Source organism: Varroa destructor, unplaced genomic scaffold, assembly GCF_002443255.2.
Source record: "Varroa destructor unplaced genomic scaffold, Vdes_3.0 BEIS01000003.1, whole genome shotgun sequence".
Lineage (NCBI taxonomy): Eukaryota > Metazoa > Arthropoda > Arachnida > Mesostigmata > Varroidae > Varroa > Varroa destructor.
Window position 1 is genome coordinate 51,395,519 of NW_019211456.1, and position 16,191 is coordinate 51,411,709.

At 39.4% G+C, this 16,191-nt stretch overlaps 2 protein-coding genes across 2 annotated transcripts; one reads left to right on the forward strand and one right to left on the reverse strand.

The window, feature by feature from the left end:
• Nucleotides 1-2,846: 2,846 nt before the first annotated feature.
• On the reverse strand, nucleotides 2,847-4,538 carry LOC111248051 (uncharacterized). The gene is made up of 2 exons (XM_022799763.2): nucleotides 4,138-4,538; nucleotides 2,847-3,466 (listed from the first exon to the last, which is right to left on the reverse strand). Exons 1-2 carry the CDS (start codon nucleotides 4,322-4,324, stop codon nucleotides 3,234-3,236), a joined length of 420 nt encoding a protein of 139 aa, XP_022655498.1. The 5' UTR covers nucleotides 4,325-4,538; the 3' UTR covers nucleotides 2,847-3,233.
• Nucleotides 4,539-4,684: 146 nt separating this feature from the next.
• LOC111248050 (uncharacterized) lies at nucleotides 4,685-6,843 on the forward strand. Its single transcript, XM_022799761.2, has 2 exons — nucleotides 4,685-4,833; nucleotides 5,811-6,843. The coding sequence occupies exon 2, from the start codon at nucleotides 5,830-5,832 to the stop codon at nucleotides 6,604-6,606; it is 777 nt and encodes a 258-aa protein (XP_022655496.1). The 5' UTR covers nucleotides 4,685-4,833; nucleotides 5,811-5,829; the 3' UTR covers nucleotides 6,607-6,843.
• Nucleotides 6,844-16,191: the final 9,348 nt, after the last annotated feature.

Consider the following 16,191-nt stretch of genomic DNA (forward strand, 5'->3'; position numbering starts at 1 on the left):
TATATATATACATGTATATGTATGTATATATACATACATATACATATATATGTGTATATATATATATATATATATACATATATATAGGCAGAAAAATCTTGTACAGAGACAAACGGAAGACGATAAGCCGCAGCAAAAGCAACAGTAGAAGGTGCAGGTGCAGGATGATAATGATGTGGATAAAATGCCGATGATAATGACGAGGATGTTGATATGAGGTATATATATATATATGAATATAAATATATACAAATATTGGTGATGAGGTCGATGGTGATGGCAGTGGGAGTGAATGTGGTGTAGTGGTATACTAGTGTGATGACATGATGTGACGACTTGTGTAATTGCAACAAAAAGGAAGCTGAAACAATATGAGGGAAACGAATGCAAATGACATCAATGTCGCGTCAACAGGTCAAAATGGGGTGCGGGTTCGAAGGCCTGCGGGCTGGTATAAGGTAAAGTTGGCGGAACATCGAGATATCATCGTCGATCGATAACAAGCTGAACAGAAGGCTACGAAACAGAGCTGCCAGTTGGAAAATGCGTCACGATAATGGCAACCCAACATCAATTATATTGATTAGGTACAGACAGTAACAGTAAAGAAATAGTCGTAGACGCAATGGGCATAGGACAGTAAACGAACCAACACAGAGCTAGTGGCTATCGATGATCTAATTACTACTGTACATCTCTAGAAAATATTGGAACTCATAGATAAACGAAAGGCACAAATGATAAATGGAACATGTAACGCTAAGAACAAAATAAGTGAACTCCAATAACAATCACTTTCAAAAACAGCATCAACCAATATTGATAAGTCGGATTACGAAAAGGTTCCTCCGTTTCTCATCACCTCGTCTAAGGTTTTTCTCGATTCCGTATTATCCAATTTATGGCAAACATCTCTATAGGGAATACATGTGGACTTGAAATAGGGCGCACGAGACAGACAGCCTAGCGAGACGCATTGCTCGAATTAAATCGTAATCTCGAGCTGGGAGAGATGACATGAGGAAACGGTAAATATATATGGAAAAAGCGATTGTGTACATTAACAACAAACTGAAGGAAAGATAGGCAAGCTGGAACAGGAAGAGACTCATTTGAAGGGGGTAACGGTGATGGAGGACTGGCCAATTGGGTGAAGGTTGCTTCAAATTAAATAGCGCCAGTGTACGCGTTATTGCGCTAACCGGGGAAACTGTAAACGACTTGGATTATATATCTATATATATGAGGGAAACGGGGCTGGGAAAAAGATGCTAGGGAATGAATTACGACAACTACCGCCAGAAATGTCGAATTCGATGTGTAATGGCCGAAAAGGGAAAAATATGGCGGCGGTGATGGCTATAATGATGACTGATGAGTGGTGAAGGGAAAGAAGAATGCGAGCAGCGAGAAAGGCAGAGAACGAGATAGAGAAAATATGGCACTAGCCGAATGTATATAAATGTAACTGTAACTATCCATGTAATGTACTAGCATTGTAATTTGTAAATATGTACATACGAAGGAAAAATAAAAGCGACGTGAAAAAACAACATGCTCTTGAAAAGTAGCCGACAACCTTGATTGGTTTGCGTCATTTTTTACTCTAGCAAGGAAACTAACTGACCTATATGTAATATAAAAAGTAATTTACATAGGTTTTTACGAGTAAATCTGCCAAACTTTTGAGCTAGCTGGACTAGAATGATGATCTTTTCATTTGTGTTAAAGCTACCTTCTTTATTTCTTTCAAATTTGTCCCAGCGTAGGGAATATATCGCGTACGATAGTCTTTGACCAGCTATATAACGTTTTTCCCATTGGCTTCTCTGACTAAATCGACCGTGCGCGCTTACATCGAGAGAATAAGAAGGTTGGATCTTATGTTGGGTATTTCTTTCCTTACGAAGAACCTGACGTATGGCGATGAGATCTGGCCTTGTAGTCACATAACCAAAGTAAGTTGTTTTGATCCATATGACAACGGTCCATCATTCTCTAGAGGAATATGAGATAGCCATCTACATTCGTTTTTTATTATCGGCAAGCGCCTCAGAGTAATAGGTCCCTGATGTCTACTGTAAGTCCCCGTCATCACCTTACATCCGAACCTAAACGACATTCCCAGGGAACTCGATTTCTCCCTAGGGTAATGCCATTCGGTCCCTTTCCAGCTGGTGGTAAAGATGGAACCCTGGATCGCCTATGGCGATTCCATGCCCCCCTAGACACGTTCTTTGTTAATTAAAAGCCCGCAGATTACACGTGAAATACACTACACGCATTCTCTATTAGTCTGCAGTCGCTTAACGGAAGACCCATTATTCACTCAGTTTTCGGATTTTCATTATTTGGGTTATAATTCTGTAAGACATTACGTGCGAAATGCCAATATTCGCCTACCGAGATTTCGATTGGCGCTTTTTTGCGACAGTTCCGCGTCCCTGGCCACTTCCTTGCGGCTTTTCAACATTCCACTCATCTTTCTTACAATGTTTACAGCATTTATGTATTATGCGATTTCTTACTTAATGCCTTCACCGACCTTCGATGAATTTTCACAACGCTGTGGACTTCGGGGGATAAAAACTTCACCACTGAGCGTAGATCTTCGAGAAGAAAAATAAATCCTTCTTTCAGAGTTCATTTCTGCTGAAATAAACTCAGTTAGTTTCAATTTCCGGTTTTCAGGAAGACTGGAAAATTTACCAGCTAAATTTTATCCGCTACTGGCGCGCAGTTGACAAGCTATTTGATTTCAAAGTGCGCCGGACTCGCTTATAATAACTTCATTATCACCTGGTAATGCTTGTTTTAAAATTAAGTGTATATATCACGCAATTAAGTCAACTATCCATCTGTCATACGTACTTTTAATATGCACGCTCTTTATTATTTAAGAACAGGAACTTGACATTCATTTATTCAGCAATTCACGCACGTGCTTCAAACATAATAATAAATGTGGGACATAAAATTGCTTAGGTTCATAATGATGGGTTCGCAAACAGCAAAACTGGCCTTTTATTTACAGTATCGTTAAATTATCTCATGATAAATCCATGATGCTTTGGGTTTCGCGTACGACCCTTCCTAGGAATAGGTATGCGCGGACAGTGCATTAAGGGTATTAGAGGTGGGAATCGTACCCATCACAAACAGCGGATTTATTAATCAACAAATCAGCTAGCTATAAGTATGACAGTGATATCGAGATAGAAAAAACACTATTTTTAACCGACTACTTCATTCGTAGATTTCAGCAAAACACCTGGTATATTGGTCCCGTCGGTTACATTGTACATATTGTGTCCGTTGTATTGGCATTGAAGATCGACCACCGTAGACATCGATCCATTAATAATTGTGGCGTCATGACCCGGCCTTGGAGATGTGGTCACTAGCTGGCCTCCTAAACCCCCATCTTCGCCGCCCACGAGACGGCTGGTCGTCAGGTTGCGGAACTCTAAGCGTGCAGCCAACATTCACAAGAAATGCCTTAAGCATCGTTCTTATAAGTTAAGCGTCGCTGACACTCCCGTTTGTGTACAATATTTGACATATCACTTTTTGAGTGCGATAATAGTTATCGATATTTTAAGCTACGATACACCAGAAGACCTGGTGACTCATATTCGGTAAATGTTCAGATGCATACAAACGTTTAGCAATGACAATAGCGTTAGGCGCCATCAAATTCTGTTTGAAATTGGGAGTAAATTATTTCACGCGAACCATGGTTGAACTATGACTTAAGCTACCTCTATTTTCCACTAAATTCAGTACAATAGTACAGTAATACATAGACAGTAATAAACTCAATAGTTTTAGGGTCGTTGTTTTGGCTATAGTGTTTAATTAAATTGGTACGATGAGCCACACTCCGAAATTACATTTCTAATCCTAATTCAGTTCGATGAAACATGATTTAAATTAATGACGGAAATCTGAGGACATTTTCACAACTAGCGTTCACACTTTTTGAAACAAAGCGGAGCCGTTTACAAAACATGCAATACGCGAAGTGACTGCTTACTGTAGGGATCGCCGAACACAAGTAAACCCTATAGCGATTAAATATCGCAATGTTTGTTCGTCCTGAAGTAAACAGGACAGAGAGCTATGTGTCTAACTTACCGCGAACGTATTGTGCCAGTTGTATAAACAAGTTACACAAGGAGTACACTGAAAACGTGAAGACAATGTGACGCAGTAGGATCACAACGAAAAAAGTAAGCGCATAAGCTAGTATTGCTCCAGCCATAATCCATTGCCCACGAGAGTCGAATTCAGGATGTTCCGTGTCTTTATTGCTGGGCGTCATCGTTATTTAATGAGGCCGACAGAAGTGGCAATTAAAAGTTACTGAGGATATACGATGAGTGACAACCGAAACGTTGTGCTTCGTACCTATGTTGTGGCCAGTCTAAGCATTGGAGGCACCAGTAAATAGGCTGCGGGGCTATGGCATGGTCTCTATGGTTTAGTTAGTATATCATCGGAAACGTTCAAGTCATAGTGAGCTCGAACCGGTGAAAGGAGAGACTGTGCCGTGCGTTGACAGCGCTATTGTAAAAAGTCGTCGATTTTCCACTGCTGTTACGTCGGTCAATGCTAGTCAGGAAAGGTTGATCATCATGAAAGCGCGTACGACACTAAGGCCCAATGGGAAATCACTCACACGCATTACGATGCTCTGACGATTGCTCAAGGCTTCCTAATATCACACACTACATTTAGTGGAGTAGTTAATGGGGGAAAAGTGAGGGTAGCTAGTAGTGCTAGTAACTAACAGGATCAACCAGTGAGCGTATTCGTCAGCTAATATATAAAGTAAGTTTATTCGAATAGCATTAGTCTAGGCTTCCTGTTTGTTTGCCTCACTTCTTTGTTGTCCCAATTAAACGTTATACTGGAATTGAAATCGCGTATAAATTTGTCAAATATTTCTCTCCAGTCTGTTGGGAGATGGTTAATCCTGACGTCCTCAGAGTCTTTTTAATGGAGCCTGCAAGTCATTCATCATCAACTTCTACATTTAACGAGCATTACTGATTTCATAAATAACACATCTCTGTCTGGATTGCGATCATTTATGTCATTTAGTGTCATGCCGCTCTAAGAATTGGGAAGGATTCTTCAATGGACCCTTTATGGAGTGTACTGCATTTCATACTGCAAAGACTTCAATTAGTTTCATTTGTGATAAAGATCCATCCATTTAAGAATGTCACACATTTCTCTAGTGCAGAGAAAAACAGTTGGTCACTCGTTTTTGTGACCTGCGATCGATCGATGGCCTTAACAAAAGACTTTTAGTTAGGGCCTCTTCTGTGGAGCCCTGCGATATGAAGCCGCCCCGAGCGAACCTTAAAGCGAACGGTAGAGATCCGCTATCAGCGACACAACTGACGAGGGGTCTTATCTTGAACGACGGTCGTATTCAAGACTATAAAATGTTTTTTTTTTGGCTAAAGTGAACCATATTTACGACGGGTAAACGAAATGCCTAATTCACCCTACGGCAGTTATCTTTTGGCTTAGATTAGTTTCTGTCTCTTCTCACATGTAGAGAGAGGCAAGCAGTCAGACAAGATCGAAATTCGAGATTCGACTCGGCAGCAGTGTTCAACTTGACTCTTCCCTGTACTCGCAAATAGCTTTACTTTCTCCAGATTTACAGGAGCACTTTAGAAACAATATCGATGAATTGATTAAGAATAGAAGTTATAAGGTGGAAGATCAGTTCTCGGTCGATTACGATTTCCTGTTGTCTCAAGTTTGTTTCGTCCATTGATTCCCGCTTTCAGCATTCAATCGTAACCTACCATGTCTCAAAACGTTCCGTTTGTTCTCGCTAAGAAAGTGAGAGCAGCCGAAAAGAATCACAGTCATTCTCATGAGCCTGGTCAGGAACATGGCCATACGCACGAAGCGATGCAAAGACAAGGCGACTTCCATTCAAGGCCACGAGCCTCCAAAAGGACTGACTTCGCTACGCGGGCCTTTACCGTCGGCATCGGTGGCCCTGTCGGGTCAGGAAAGACAGCTCTCACTCTTCAGCTGTGTCGGCTGCTCCGCGACCAATACAGCCTGTGTGTGGTAACCAATGATATATTCACTAGAGAAGATTGGGAATTTCTGGTACGAAATGATGCCTTGCAAGAAGAACGAATGCGTGCAGTGGAAACAGGAGGCTGCCCGCATGCTGCCATTCGTGAAGACTATTCAGCCAACATGGACGTGATCAAAGAACTAACGCTTAATTTTCACCCGGATCTCATCATCGTCGAATCAGGTGGAGACAATCTCGCTGCAAATTTCAGCAGTGAGCTTGCTGACTACATCATCTACTGTATAGACGTAGCAGGTGGGGATAAAATTCCTCGAAAAGGTGGACCTGGAATTACCGAGAGTGATCTATTGGTAATCAATAAGACTGATCTATCGGAAGCTGTTGGAGCGGACATGTCTGTAATGATTCGAGAAGCTAATGTAATGAGGTCCGGTGGGCCAACCCTTCTAACCCAGGCTAGGCACAACGTAGGTGTTAAGGAAGTTGCCGAGCATATTCTGCAGTCTTTACAGAACAGCCGTGCTAAATAAGAACCAAATGAGGCAGAATGATGCGCTTCTATATCACGGAAAGCATTGTTGTATGCTCAAGCGCCAACATGGCAATATGAAAAACAGTGTACACATAAGAAGCAATGTTGTTGCGTCTAATAAAATGCTAGAGCAGTTTCAGGCGTGAAATTCGACATGTGAGCAGAAGGATTTGAAGTCCTATTTGTAACGTGAAAACGACAATCAAGAAAATAAAAATGAGATATATACACTTTATTACTGCACGCCAACTTCATTTATTTTATTTAACGCCTTCCGCGGTCCAAGTGGTTCTATCTATTGCATTAACTTACCATGGATATGATACAAAGTCTAAATACAGTAAAAAGCTCTTTGATGCTATCACATAATTCACATCGTACAGGGAGTCGAGTTGGAGATCAGAACCGATAAATGAGCTAATTTGTCTAATATTAAACCGTTTTAATGAGATGCTTTGTTTGGAGGAGAGAGAGCTTTGGACAGAAAGGAACTGTTGGATTGCTGGTAATCAAAGTATTGTATTTTTAGTTAAAGCCTGCAAATAGCCGTATCTAAGCGACCAGTGAATGCCAATAGACATTAGCTTGCGCAACGAGCAAAATTGTTAAGTTAAGGCATTTCTGCTGGTTATTTTTAATTACCAAAATGCCGCAACATAAGGTTATGGTCATGAGAAGGTCAAAATTGTACACACATCTGTTAATGAGTCCCTAGGGGTGACAGCTTTACTCTAGATATGTTCCGCTAGCCATGTAAGCTGCGCACCCGGAAGAAGTTTTATTTTTAACTCCACAAATTGCTTTCGTTTTGATATTACCATTGACAAATAGAATGTGGATGTCTGGTCTGTTTAGAAACGGGTCGTTTATCGAATGTATCTTTCTAACACTTGTGCTTTACGATCATTTGACACGTAGCAGATTTGTATGAGCTCCCGGAACAATCATCTGCATTTATAACAAGCAAGTGTCGAGAAGATAAGTTCAAATGGCTCAACTACTCGTAACTTATTGGTATGCAAATGCCCTATATGTGCCTCCGTGTCTTTAACAATTAAATGATTTGATGCTTTCTGTAAAAAAAAATATCTACTGAACCTCAAACGTGGTGTTTCTCGAGTGCTTTTCTAGACATGCGCAGACTGTGGCTTCAAACTTCAATGAGCTTCGATAAACGCAAACATTATACCAACAGCCATTTGCTTCGGCGTGAACAAGGAGTCAGAGCTAATGTTACGTCTAATAGCTCTGAAGTGCTAGAATTCCTACGTCTACCACTATCTAAGTGAACTCCGTACTCTTTCCGTAATATAACGATAACATTGCAGTGACGACGTATTGCCCTAGAAAAAAAGCATTGAGCTTGACGTGTCATCGCCCAGGCGCTTCCGAGCTTCGATATTCTAGTGTAACATATATATATCTATAAAGATTAAGCTTGTTTTTGACGAAAGCCAACGAATTATAGAGAAACATAATTCTACAACGGTTGATAAAATTATTCGCGATAGTTCTTATCTGTGCGTTCATAATTAGCGCAGGGGTAGTTGACCTTCTTCTAGCGACAGATGGGGGAACATAGCTTAATCTAATTCTGCTTCTTTTTCTCGATCAACGTCGATTCTGTTAATGCTTCGAGTTTGCCGCAAGCTCGTTCGAGCCTCGGCCCATTATGATAGGCCTCTTCCGGTTAGTAATGTGCTCTTTATATTTATGTGGTGAATGGTGCTCTAAATGAGGTTTACTTTACATGAATAATGTATGCATAGAAAGTCGTTTCAAAAGGCGCGTGTAAAACATCGAAGTTCCTAGAAGATAAATGTACTTATTTGTATTTGCATTTGTCTTGACTAGTGAAGAGCTAACGAAGATATATGAGTTCACTTATAGAATAGTCCAAAGTTTATACTGAGCGATACGAAACTAAAGTTTGCTTGGTAACTGTTCCCCTCGCAGCAACCAGCATCAACATGAAGCTGCATTCAGTTGTTCTAACTGTAGTGTTTATTATTCTACCGCCTACAGAATCTGGATTTGTCCTCAGTGCAGGATTTCCCTAGGATCTTGGCCCTGACGTAGTGCAAAATGTACGTGAAAGAAACTTCCAAAAAGCCTTGCCCAAAACTCTTCTGAGTTTTATAAAAGAAAAAACCTGTATTGGCTTAATATATGATATTATCTGAGACGATTGTACAAGTCAGGCATCGGTTTGAAACTTGGAAGGACATCGAGCTTTTTTTGTTTAGTGTGTGACCCGTTCAGCCAAAAACATAGCATCTTATGGTTACGAAATTATCTTTTAGTCGACCTATGCTAATCTTCATATCTTTTTTTTGCTGTTTAATTTGTTGAATGTCTCTTGGCTATTCAGAGTTTTTTTTACGGCCATAACAATGACCCATGTCAGCACAACGTTTACTGTGATGAATCGTCGATATGATGGACACGTTTTGTAACTTGCCTATGTTGGAAACAATTGGTTCTCTTCGTAAACGGATAAATTTGCAGCGACCTTCTTCGATAGATTTCAGTGAAAAATTAAATCTGGAAACACTGAGAACTATCCAGCAGAACTTAGGAACGTATCAATTACTAGATAGACGTTGCCTTTTTATACTACCTTTTACATTAACATCGTACATTTTCTGGTCGACTCCCTTTCAACGAATATATTAGTATAATTATTCCATGCTTCGTATTAAAATGTTAGTGGCTTGGTAAAGTGCATGCTAAGAAACAAATATGGTCATCTTCGCCATTAGTAACGCTAACAACACGTTTTTTTTTGCTGGTTGCCAATGTGTCTCTGCATGACTCCTTAAGAAGTGTGCCACTTCCAGAATAGTAAATACATATAAGTGACATTTAACTTAGCAGACAAAATTGGGTTGCTACTCCAGTCTTGTAAGAACTTGTGAGTATCAGCACTCACCAGTCAATCTTACTTCAGGAAAAACAAGTCTATAAGCAAAAACATCTTCTAAGCTGGAAAATTGACGCGCGGTGAACGAGCTTTTGTGTCTAGAAACCCACCGCACCATGGAAATTAATCGAAGATCAGTGAAGGCATTAGGGAAGGAGGCTTTGCGCGAAGGCACAGTACGAACATGATGCGAACAAAGACCGGAATGTTGAAAACCAGCGAGGAGGTGACCAGAAGAACGCATTGCCACGATAAAAGCAACTTTTCATGGAAGGAGAACTTGGAATGTAAGGGCTAAAACTGGCATTTCATATCTGATGTATTACAAAATTATAACCCCAGTAATGAAAAGGCAGAAACTGAATAAACAGTGGTGAATTGGTTCCAGAAAATGCGTGTAGTGTGCTCCACGAGGATACAGCCGACACTTACGGAATATATGAACGACAATCGAAAGCGCGTAATTTTTTTTACTTAACTTTATAGCCTTACAGCCGACGTGTTCAAATATCCTATGATCGCTTCATGGCTTTGAACTGTATTTAATGAGTGATTTCTTTAAAGCGATGCGACATATATTTGCTTGTCGACTTACCCTGATGCAGTGTTTCATTCGATAACTTTTGATTTCTACGCTCAAATCTTCGTATAGTCCAACCCCCGTGGTATTCATCTTCAGGCAAGTAAAGCTGAAATACAGAACTGCCAATTGCATATAACCGTGTCATTTAATGAAGGGATCGAGTTCGGATAGAAGAAATTACTGTTTCTCTTTCTGATTGCACCTTTACATTGTACAATTCAAATCAAAAAGAAAGACTATCCTCTGAAGATGCTGCTTGCGTGACGCACAACGTCAATAAAATATAAATGATCAAAGGAAATACGTATCTTCATGACTTAGTCATATTTCGTCTGCTAGAACATATCCTCCAGGCGAAGGCTCATTTGAAGGCTCATTGTTATATTTCTTCTTACATATATATATATATATATATATATATATGGGCGGCAAAGGGGAGCAATGTGTATTACCTTTTGCCTATTTCAAAGAACGCCTTTTTTGTTGCACTAGAGCTGTATGAACGAAACATGTAGACAACTGCTGAATCCAGTTGAGGCTCGCGAAAACGGCCCGATACCAAAGCACCTGAACGATGTGGCATTGCAAGTCAAAAATCATACGTGTCTTTTCGTCAACAACGTGACCTATTCCATGATTTACGTAGGTGGACACAAAAACAAGGGCGTTTTTCAGGCAGGGCTCAGAAAATACACCTGTATGTATACACGTGTAATTACTTAGGCATGTATCAGAGTCGAGTTGGAACGCTTAGGTTTTATAGATAGATAGGCCTTTATAGATACAATTAACGTTGTAATTTTTAAAATTAATAATTAACATTAATAAATAAAAAAATAATAAATAAAAACGTTCTCTCCAAATGCAAATGTCGAGTCAACTGATTTATGAGGTGTTTTTTCACTATATTTTTACCAAATACTGACCAAATGTCTGTTACAATTATTTTTTTTCAAGATTGAGAATGATTATTCCGTGCAGCTCCCAGTGGTTAAATAGGATGACACTTCAATTAATCTTTTAGGCTGATTCTAGAAGCTCAATGGCTATTGGACATGGTGCGACAGCTATCCAGCTGGGTCTTGTATTACTAGAGAAAAATACGGTGGCAAGATAAAGTAGCCAGGTTATTAATTGGGTTTAGTTCTTGTAACTTTCACTTTACACAGACGACTTACTAAGAAGATCAAAATAGTTAGCGTTTTGTCAGCTGTCATCATTTTTCGACCACTTCCTAATCACCCATTACTATTATTGGGTGTTTATTATTTAGCTACAATATTGTTAAGAGTCTGTGCCTGTCTGTTGATCCGTCCTCCTGAAATGCGGCTAAGTAAGATGGTTACTTTGATCTGATTTTTTGCAAGTTGGTAAAATACCATCCTATAGCTTGCTATGCCGCATATTTCGTCAATTAAATGAATACTCTTTCAAAAGTCAACATTTTTTTTCTTTCCCCTCCGCTTTATTTCATTGTTACGTAGGCTGTAGTTTAATTGGCGCCTAAGCGGGCGAAGCCCCTGGATAGGTTGCCCTTTAGAATTGACCTGTCGTTTCCACTTAGGACTTGTGATCATGAATTTAACTTCCTGAAAAGTTTTCCTGCAAAATCGGATATGCCACTGAAAGCTAGATAGATTTGTCTACGATTGCTTGGCCAAGTTTTAAGGTGATGTTCCGGCTACACTTTCTCCTAGACTTTTATCTATGATTGGCAAACAAGAAGAATGCAAGCGTCGCTATGTTGAAACGCGTTTTTTTCGCGTTCATGTTCATCACTAATTGTTTCAATTAAGTCTTTGCCCTTTAATTTGAAAAAATAGTTGATGCTTCTTCAATTGTGTTGTAGCAAAAAGTCGTCATTGTCAGAGATCGTGTGATAGAATTCTTTCTACACAACAGACACTTAACTTCATATACATGCCTATTTTTAAAGTAGGCGGTTTTTAATTAACTGCTTTTAACTGTTTCACTAGAGTATCATCACCTTGTACACCTGTACGGATGCTTTTGGACTGGAATGGACGCAGCTCGAAGCTTATGTATGATCAGACTCGTTCAGCCGGCTATAGGCCGAATTTCGTCAACTCAGTCATGCTGAGCAAAGCGAGTAGATCGTACAGATAATCTTTGAATATAATGACAATAGAATACATAAAGCATGATACAGTTAAATGTTATTAAGCGCTAATTGATCGTAAAACACAGGCAAAAAAAGTTCCGAGCAGATCTGCACGACACAACCCAAAAGCAGAAGGTAAGAGTTAGAAATGAACGATTATAAACAAGCAATAGATATATGACTGTGCACGAACTTCTCAGCAGACGACGAAGCGAAACATAAATTGATCTCGTATGGCATATTATTCAGTAAAATTATGAATTTTAAACCCGCGAACAACTGTTACGGGGATCCCGCTTATTTAGAAAAGACATTTGATCGTCCCTCAATAGTTCTGTCAAATATTTGCCATTTCTCGATTAAAGATCGAACTAAATTAGTTTGGAGTAGAAGGGATTTTTTCAAATTATTTAAGCTAATTTTCGACCATAATTTGTGGCATCTTAGATCAAAGTATTACAATGTCCTGAGATTGATGTTACAACCCTGAACAATGGTAGGTGCAAAAATAAAACATGGTATGCATATTGCATCTCAGTGAAGTGTCAAAGTGCGAAAGCCCGTAGAACTCTATTGAGCTAGCCTTTTTGTGTGGACCCTACTTGACGCTCCGGAATAAGTGAGCCTGTTTTTGTTTTATCTAACTCAAACACGGAGACGGATGAGGTCTTGAAAGGTGTTATAACTGCTCCAGTTAACAGGCACCCAGACAGATGTGAGCTATGGGGGAGCGGAAGGGTAGCTCTTCAAAGGACCGCAGTTAAATGACAGGCAGGTCATAGGCATCGACTGTAAATCAGTTTGTTCCAGATTACATTCGCCGTACAAGTAAACCTATATGTACATCAGATAACCTATGTATACAACCTGACTTGACAAGAATGATTTTCTTTTTTAATTTAAACGTCTTTCAGATTGAGCCTATAGCAATAATACGTCGTGACTCAACCTCAAAAAATCGATAGTCCTCATTGAACCGAAACGCTGAATGCAATTATCTCGGGAATCCAATAGAAAACGCACCTCTTCTAGGCGTCATTCAGAGACAGAATGTCTGTAGGATACGATTCTCGGTTCGTTGATGTATTAGATCAAAGCATTAGTTATGTCGGTTCTTAGCCTAACGAATAAGGGGAACCTTAGCAAGAAATTATTTTATTATGTATTCTTTATCACTATTCACGGCCCTCTTTAATCTATCAACCAATTTGTTCATTGCTGCTCGCCAGAAAAGAGTCTGGTGCTTTACATAGCAGAGATCGAGAGGTTTTTTACTATCAAGTGTACGACCAGTCATTTTATTTGCTGAGGATCGTAAAGTATTAATCCGTCGGAGCGAGTTTTGAAGAATATGATGGATATAAAAAAATCCTCTGCTTAACATCATGCGGGGAGGCCTTGCGGGGACGACGGGGCATCGTCGTAGGGAAAAATGATTTTGCCTTGTGTGTGGCCTTCTTCCAACTGGAACGCCTTTTTTTACCGGATGCAGGTGAGCAATGTACAAAGCTGGGTGATCTTTTTTCTTTTTGAACATTTTCTACTGTATGAGACCCTTCCAGTCCAATACAATACCAAATGCAAGTCATTGACTTTTCGGTATGGAGATCCGACTGAACTGAGGTTGGATATATTTTTCAAAGCTGCCCATTTTGTTTTTCACTCATCTCGACGTGGGTATACCATCACCGATGACAATTCTGTGGAGAGACCCATCATTTTTGCTGTGTTTTTCGGTGCCGAGGAGCTGCTGACAGGCAATAAAGAGCTGTGTGTCTTTGTAATGTTCACTTAGTTCATAAGGCACACAGGCTCTTCATTTCTGAGTAAATCCTACTGCAGTCCATTTTATTGCTCAATGTACAAATTGTTTGCCAGTCATGTTCATTCAAAGGTGCTTTTAATGGGCCTCAAGTGGCAGGCCCGGCCAGAGCGCATTTCGTAATTCTAAAACGCCGTTATTGGATCTTGCAAATCAGTTTTAAGAAGTCTTTTCAATTATAAAATCTTCGCATTGCGTGGCACCCCTGCCAGCGTGGCAGCTGTTTGGCCAGCGCAAGAAACGGAATAAAGTAGGTTTCAAGAATGCCGTCATTTTCCACTTGGAACTTCTACTCCTGAGGCGTTAATTCGACAAAACTCTGCTTGCCGCACAATTAAAATACGACAGACTTATAGAGGAAACGGTAACTTTTGAATAGTATATAGACATAAACAAGCAAGAAACAGGGAGCATTAAAAATAACCTGTAGTTACTTGTGTTTCAACCCAACATATTCTAGGCCATCAAGAATCGTTAGGTAATGAAGAGGGAACTACTTTAGTCAGCCTTTTGAGGTTTCTGACGTCCTGCCTAAAAGTCGAATCTTAAGTATAATAAAATAGTATTTATTACTATAAGACCCGTCTTATTACAACAACGTGATTCAGGTACAGTAAGAGAGAACATGAAGGCCTTCGCAGCGAAAACATCTCAACAAATAACTAGATTGCCTTCTTAGATCAACTGTGTTGCATTGATGCAGTATAATAGGCCTAAGAAGTACGTATTTTATATATATATGTAAACTTGTTTGGTATCAACGTGACACTACCTATCACCAGACATCGCTTCTATGTAAAATCTATGACTCAAAACGAATCATAAGGATTTAGGAAAGATCCACTGAATGAAAAGTTGCCTTTCAACCGGTCCTAATTTTAGGTGCTACAAAGGATCCACTGTTGCCCAAACGAAAACTGCAATTATTTAAGAAAGTCCACAGATCTTTTACAATAAGCATTCCATTTCTGAAAAAAAAAAACAATCGCAACAGTCCTCGAGAAATTCTGCGCAGAGAAAATATTTTTACTGGAGTAAAAATTTTGTATGGAAATAAGGATAACATTAATAGTTGAGTCAGTCACATAAATAAATATCAAGTACAGGCAGTATTTATGGCCAACCATTCGTAAAGGACATAAATGTCCAAAGCTAATTAGAAGTTATATGGGGTATGAATAACTTCTTTTAAAACAACGAGGCACACCTACACCCGAAGCCACTCTTAAGAAAAGTTAATAGGTGTCATCTATTTCGAACATTAAGCTCAAAGTGATGGGAACTCTGTACAAATTTTCAACCGCTACCGCGATAGCTGCCCAGCGAAGTTACTTCATTCCGATTATATTGAAGCCTATAGAATTATTCCACCACTCACTTTAAAATATAAAGCTGTACTATCGAAAATCAGGACAACATTTATGTAGCTTTACGAAATGAATTGAAATTCTTACGTTCAATCATTTAACACTAGAAAATATTATTATTTTGATAAAAGCAATTTTCGTAAAATTTTGTCTATTTTGTCCGATTTATAGGGTCACTGGAACCATATTTTTTCCATTGACAAGCCATGAGGCCATGTTGAACTCCGCCAATGTCTGACATGTCAAACGATGTGCAAAATTAAAAACATTTAATCTTCCACCTTTAGAGCTCGCGCAGTCGTTTGATGCTTATTAACAAAATAATAATAACAAAAATAATGATCACGTATTAACAACTTTGCAAGCGTAAGATCACGTAAACTTGTATTTTGACTAAATACAAGACGTAATTTAAGAATTCACTCTAATGGCGCGATGTTCCTAAACTAGTTACATTGCCATTGATACTACTTGTTATAACCAGAAGTATGTTGTACAGGTATCAGTGCTAACATAGCGGTTACTCAAATGTCTACAACTCTTGTTTGTGTCACCATTTCGGCCTTTTATATCAAACAACCCAAGAGTTCAAGAAGGCTCCTGTTTTAGAGCAGCTCGACAAACGAGATTGGTTTCATTAATTTTATCCACTTATTATAATAATTATTATGGCTGCGCCTATAATGCTTTGAGGAATAGACTGCGCGACCTCAGCGGATGGCTCTCTTTTATTTGCGTTTTCGTTTGGCGTATTGCCCAACTGACA

What these genes read in the sequence shown, in the direction of transcription:
- LOC111248051 (XM_022799763.2), bottom strand. Translation starts at nt 4,324, where the DNA reads ATGACGCCCAGCAATAAAGACACGGAACATCCTGAATTCGACTCTCGT. An exon ending in ACTGGCACAATACGTTCGCG is followed by an intron (nt 3,467 to 4,137) that starts GTAAGTTAGACA and finishes CTGCACGCTTAG; the next exon opens with AGTTCCGCAACCTGACGACC.
- LOC111248050 (XM_022799761.2), top strand. Translation starts at nt 5,830, where the DNA reads ATGTCTCAAAACGTTCCGTTTGTTCTCGCTAAGAAAGTGAGAGCAGCC.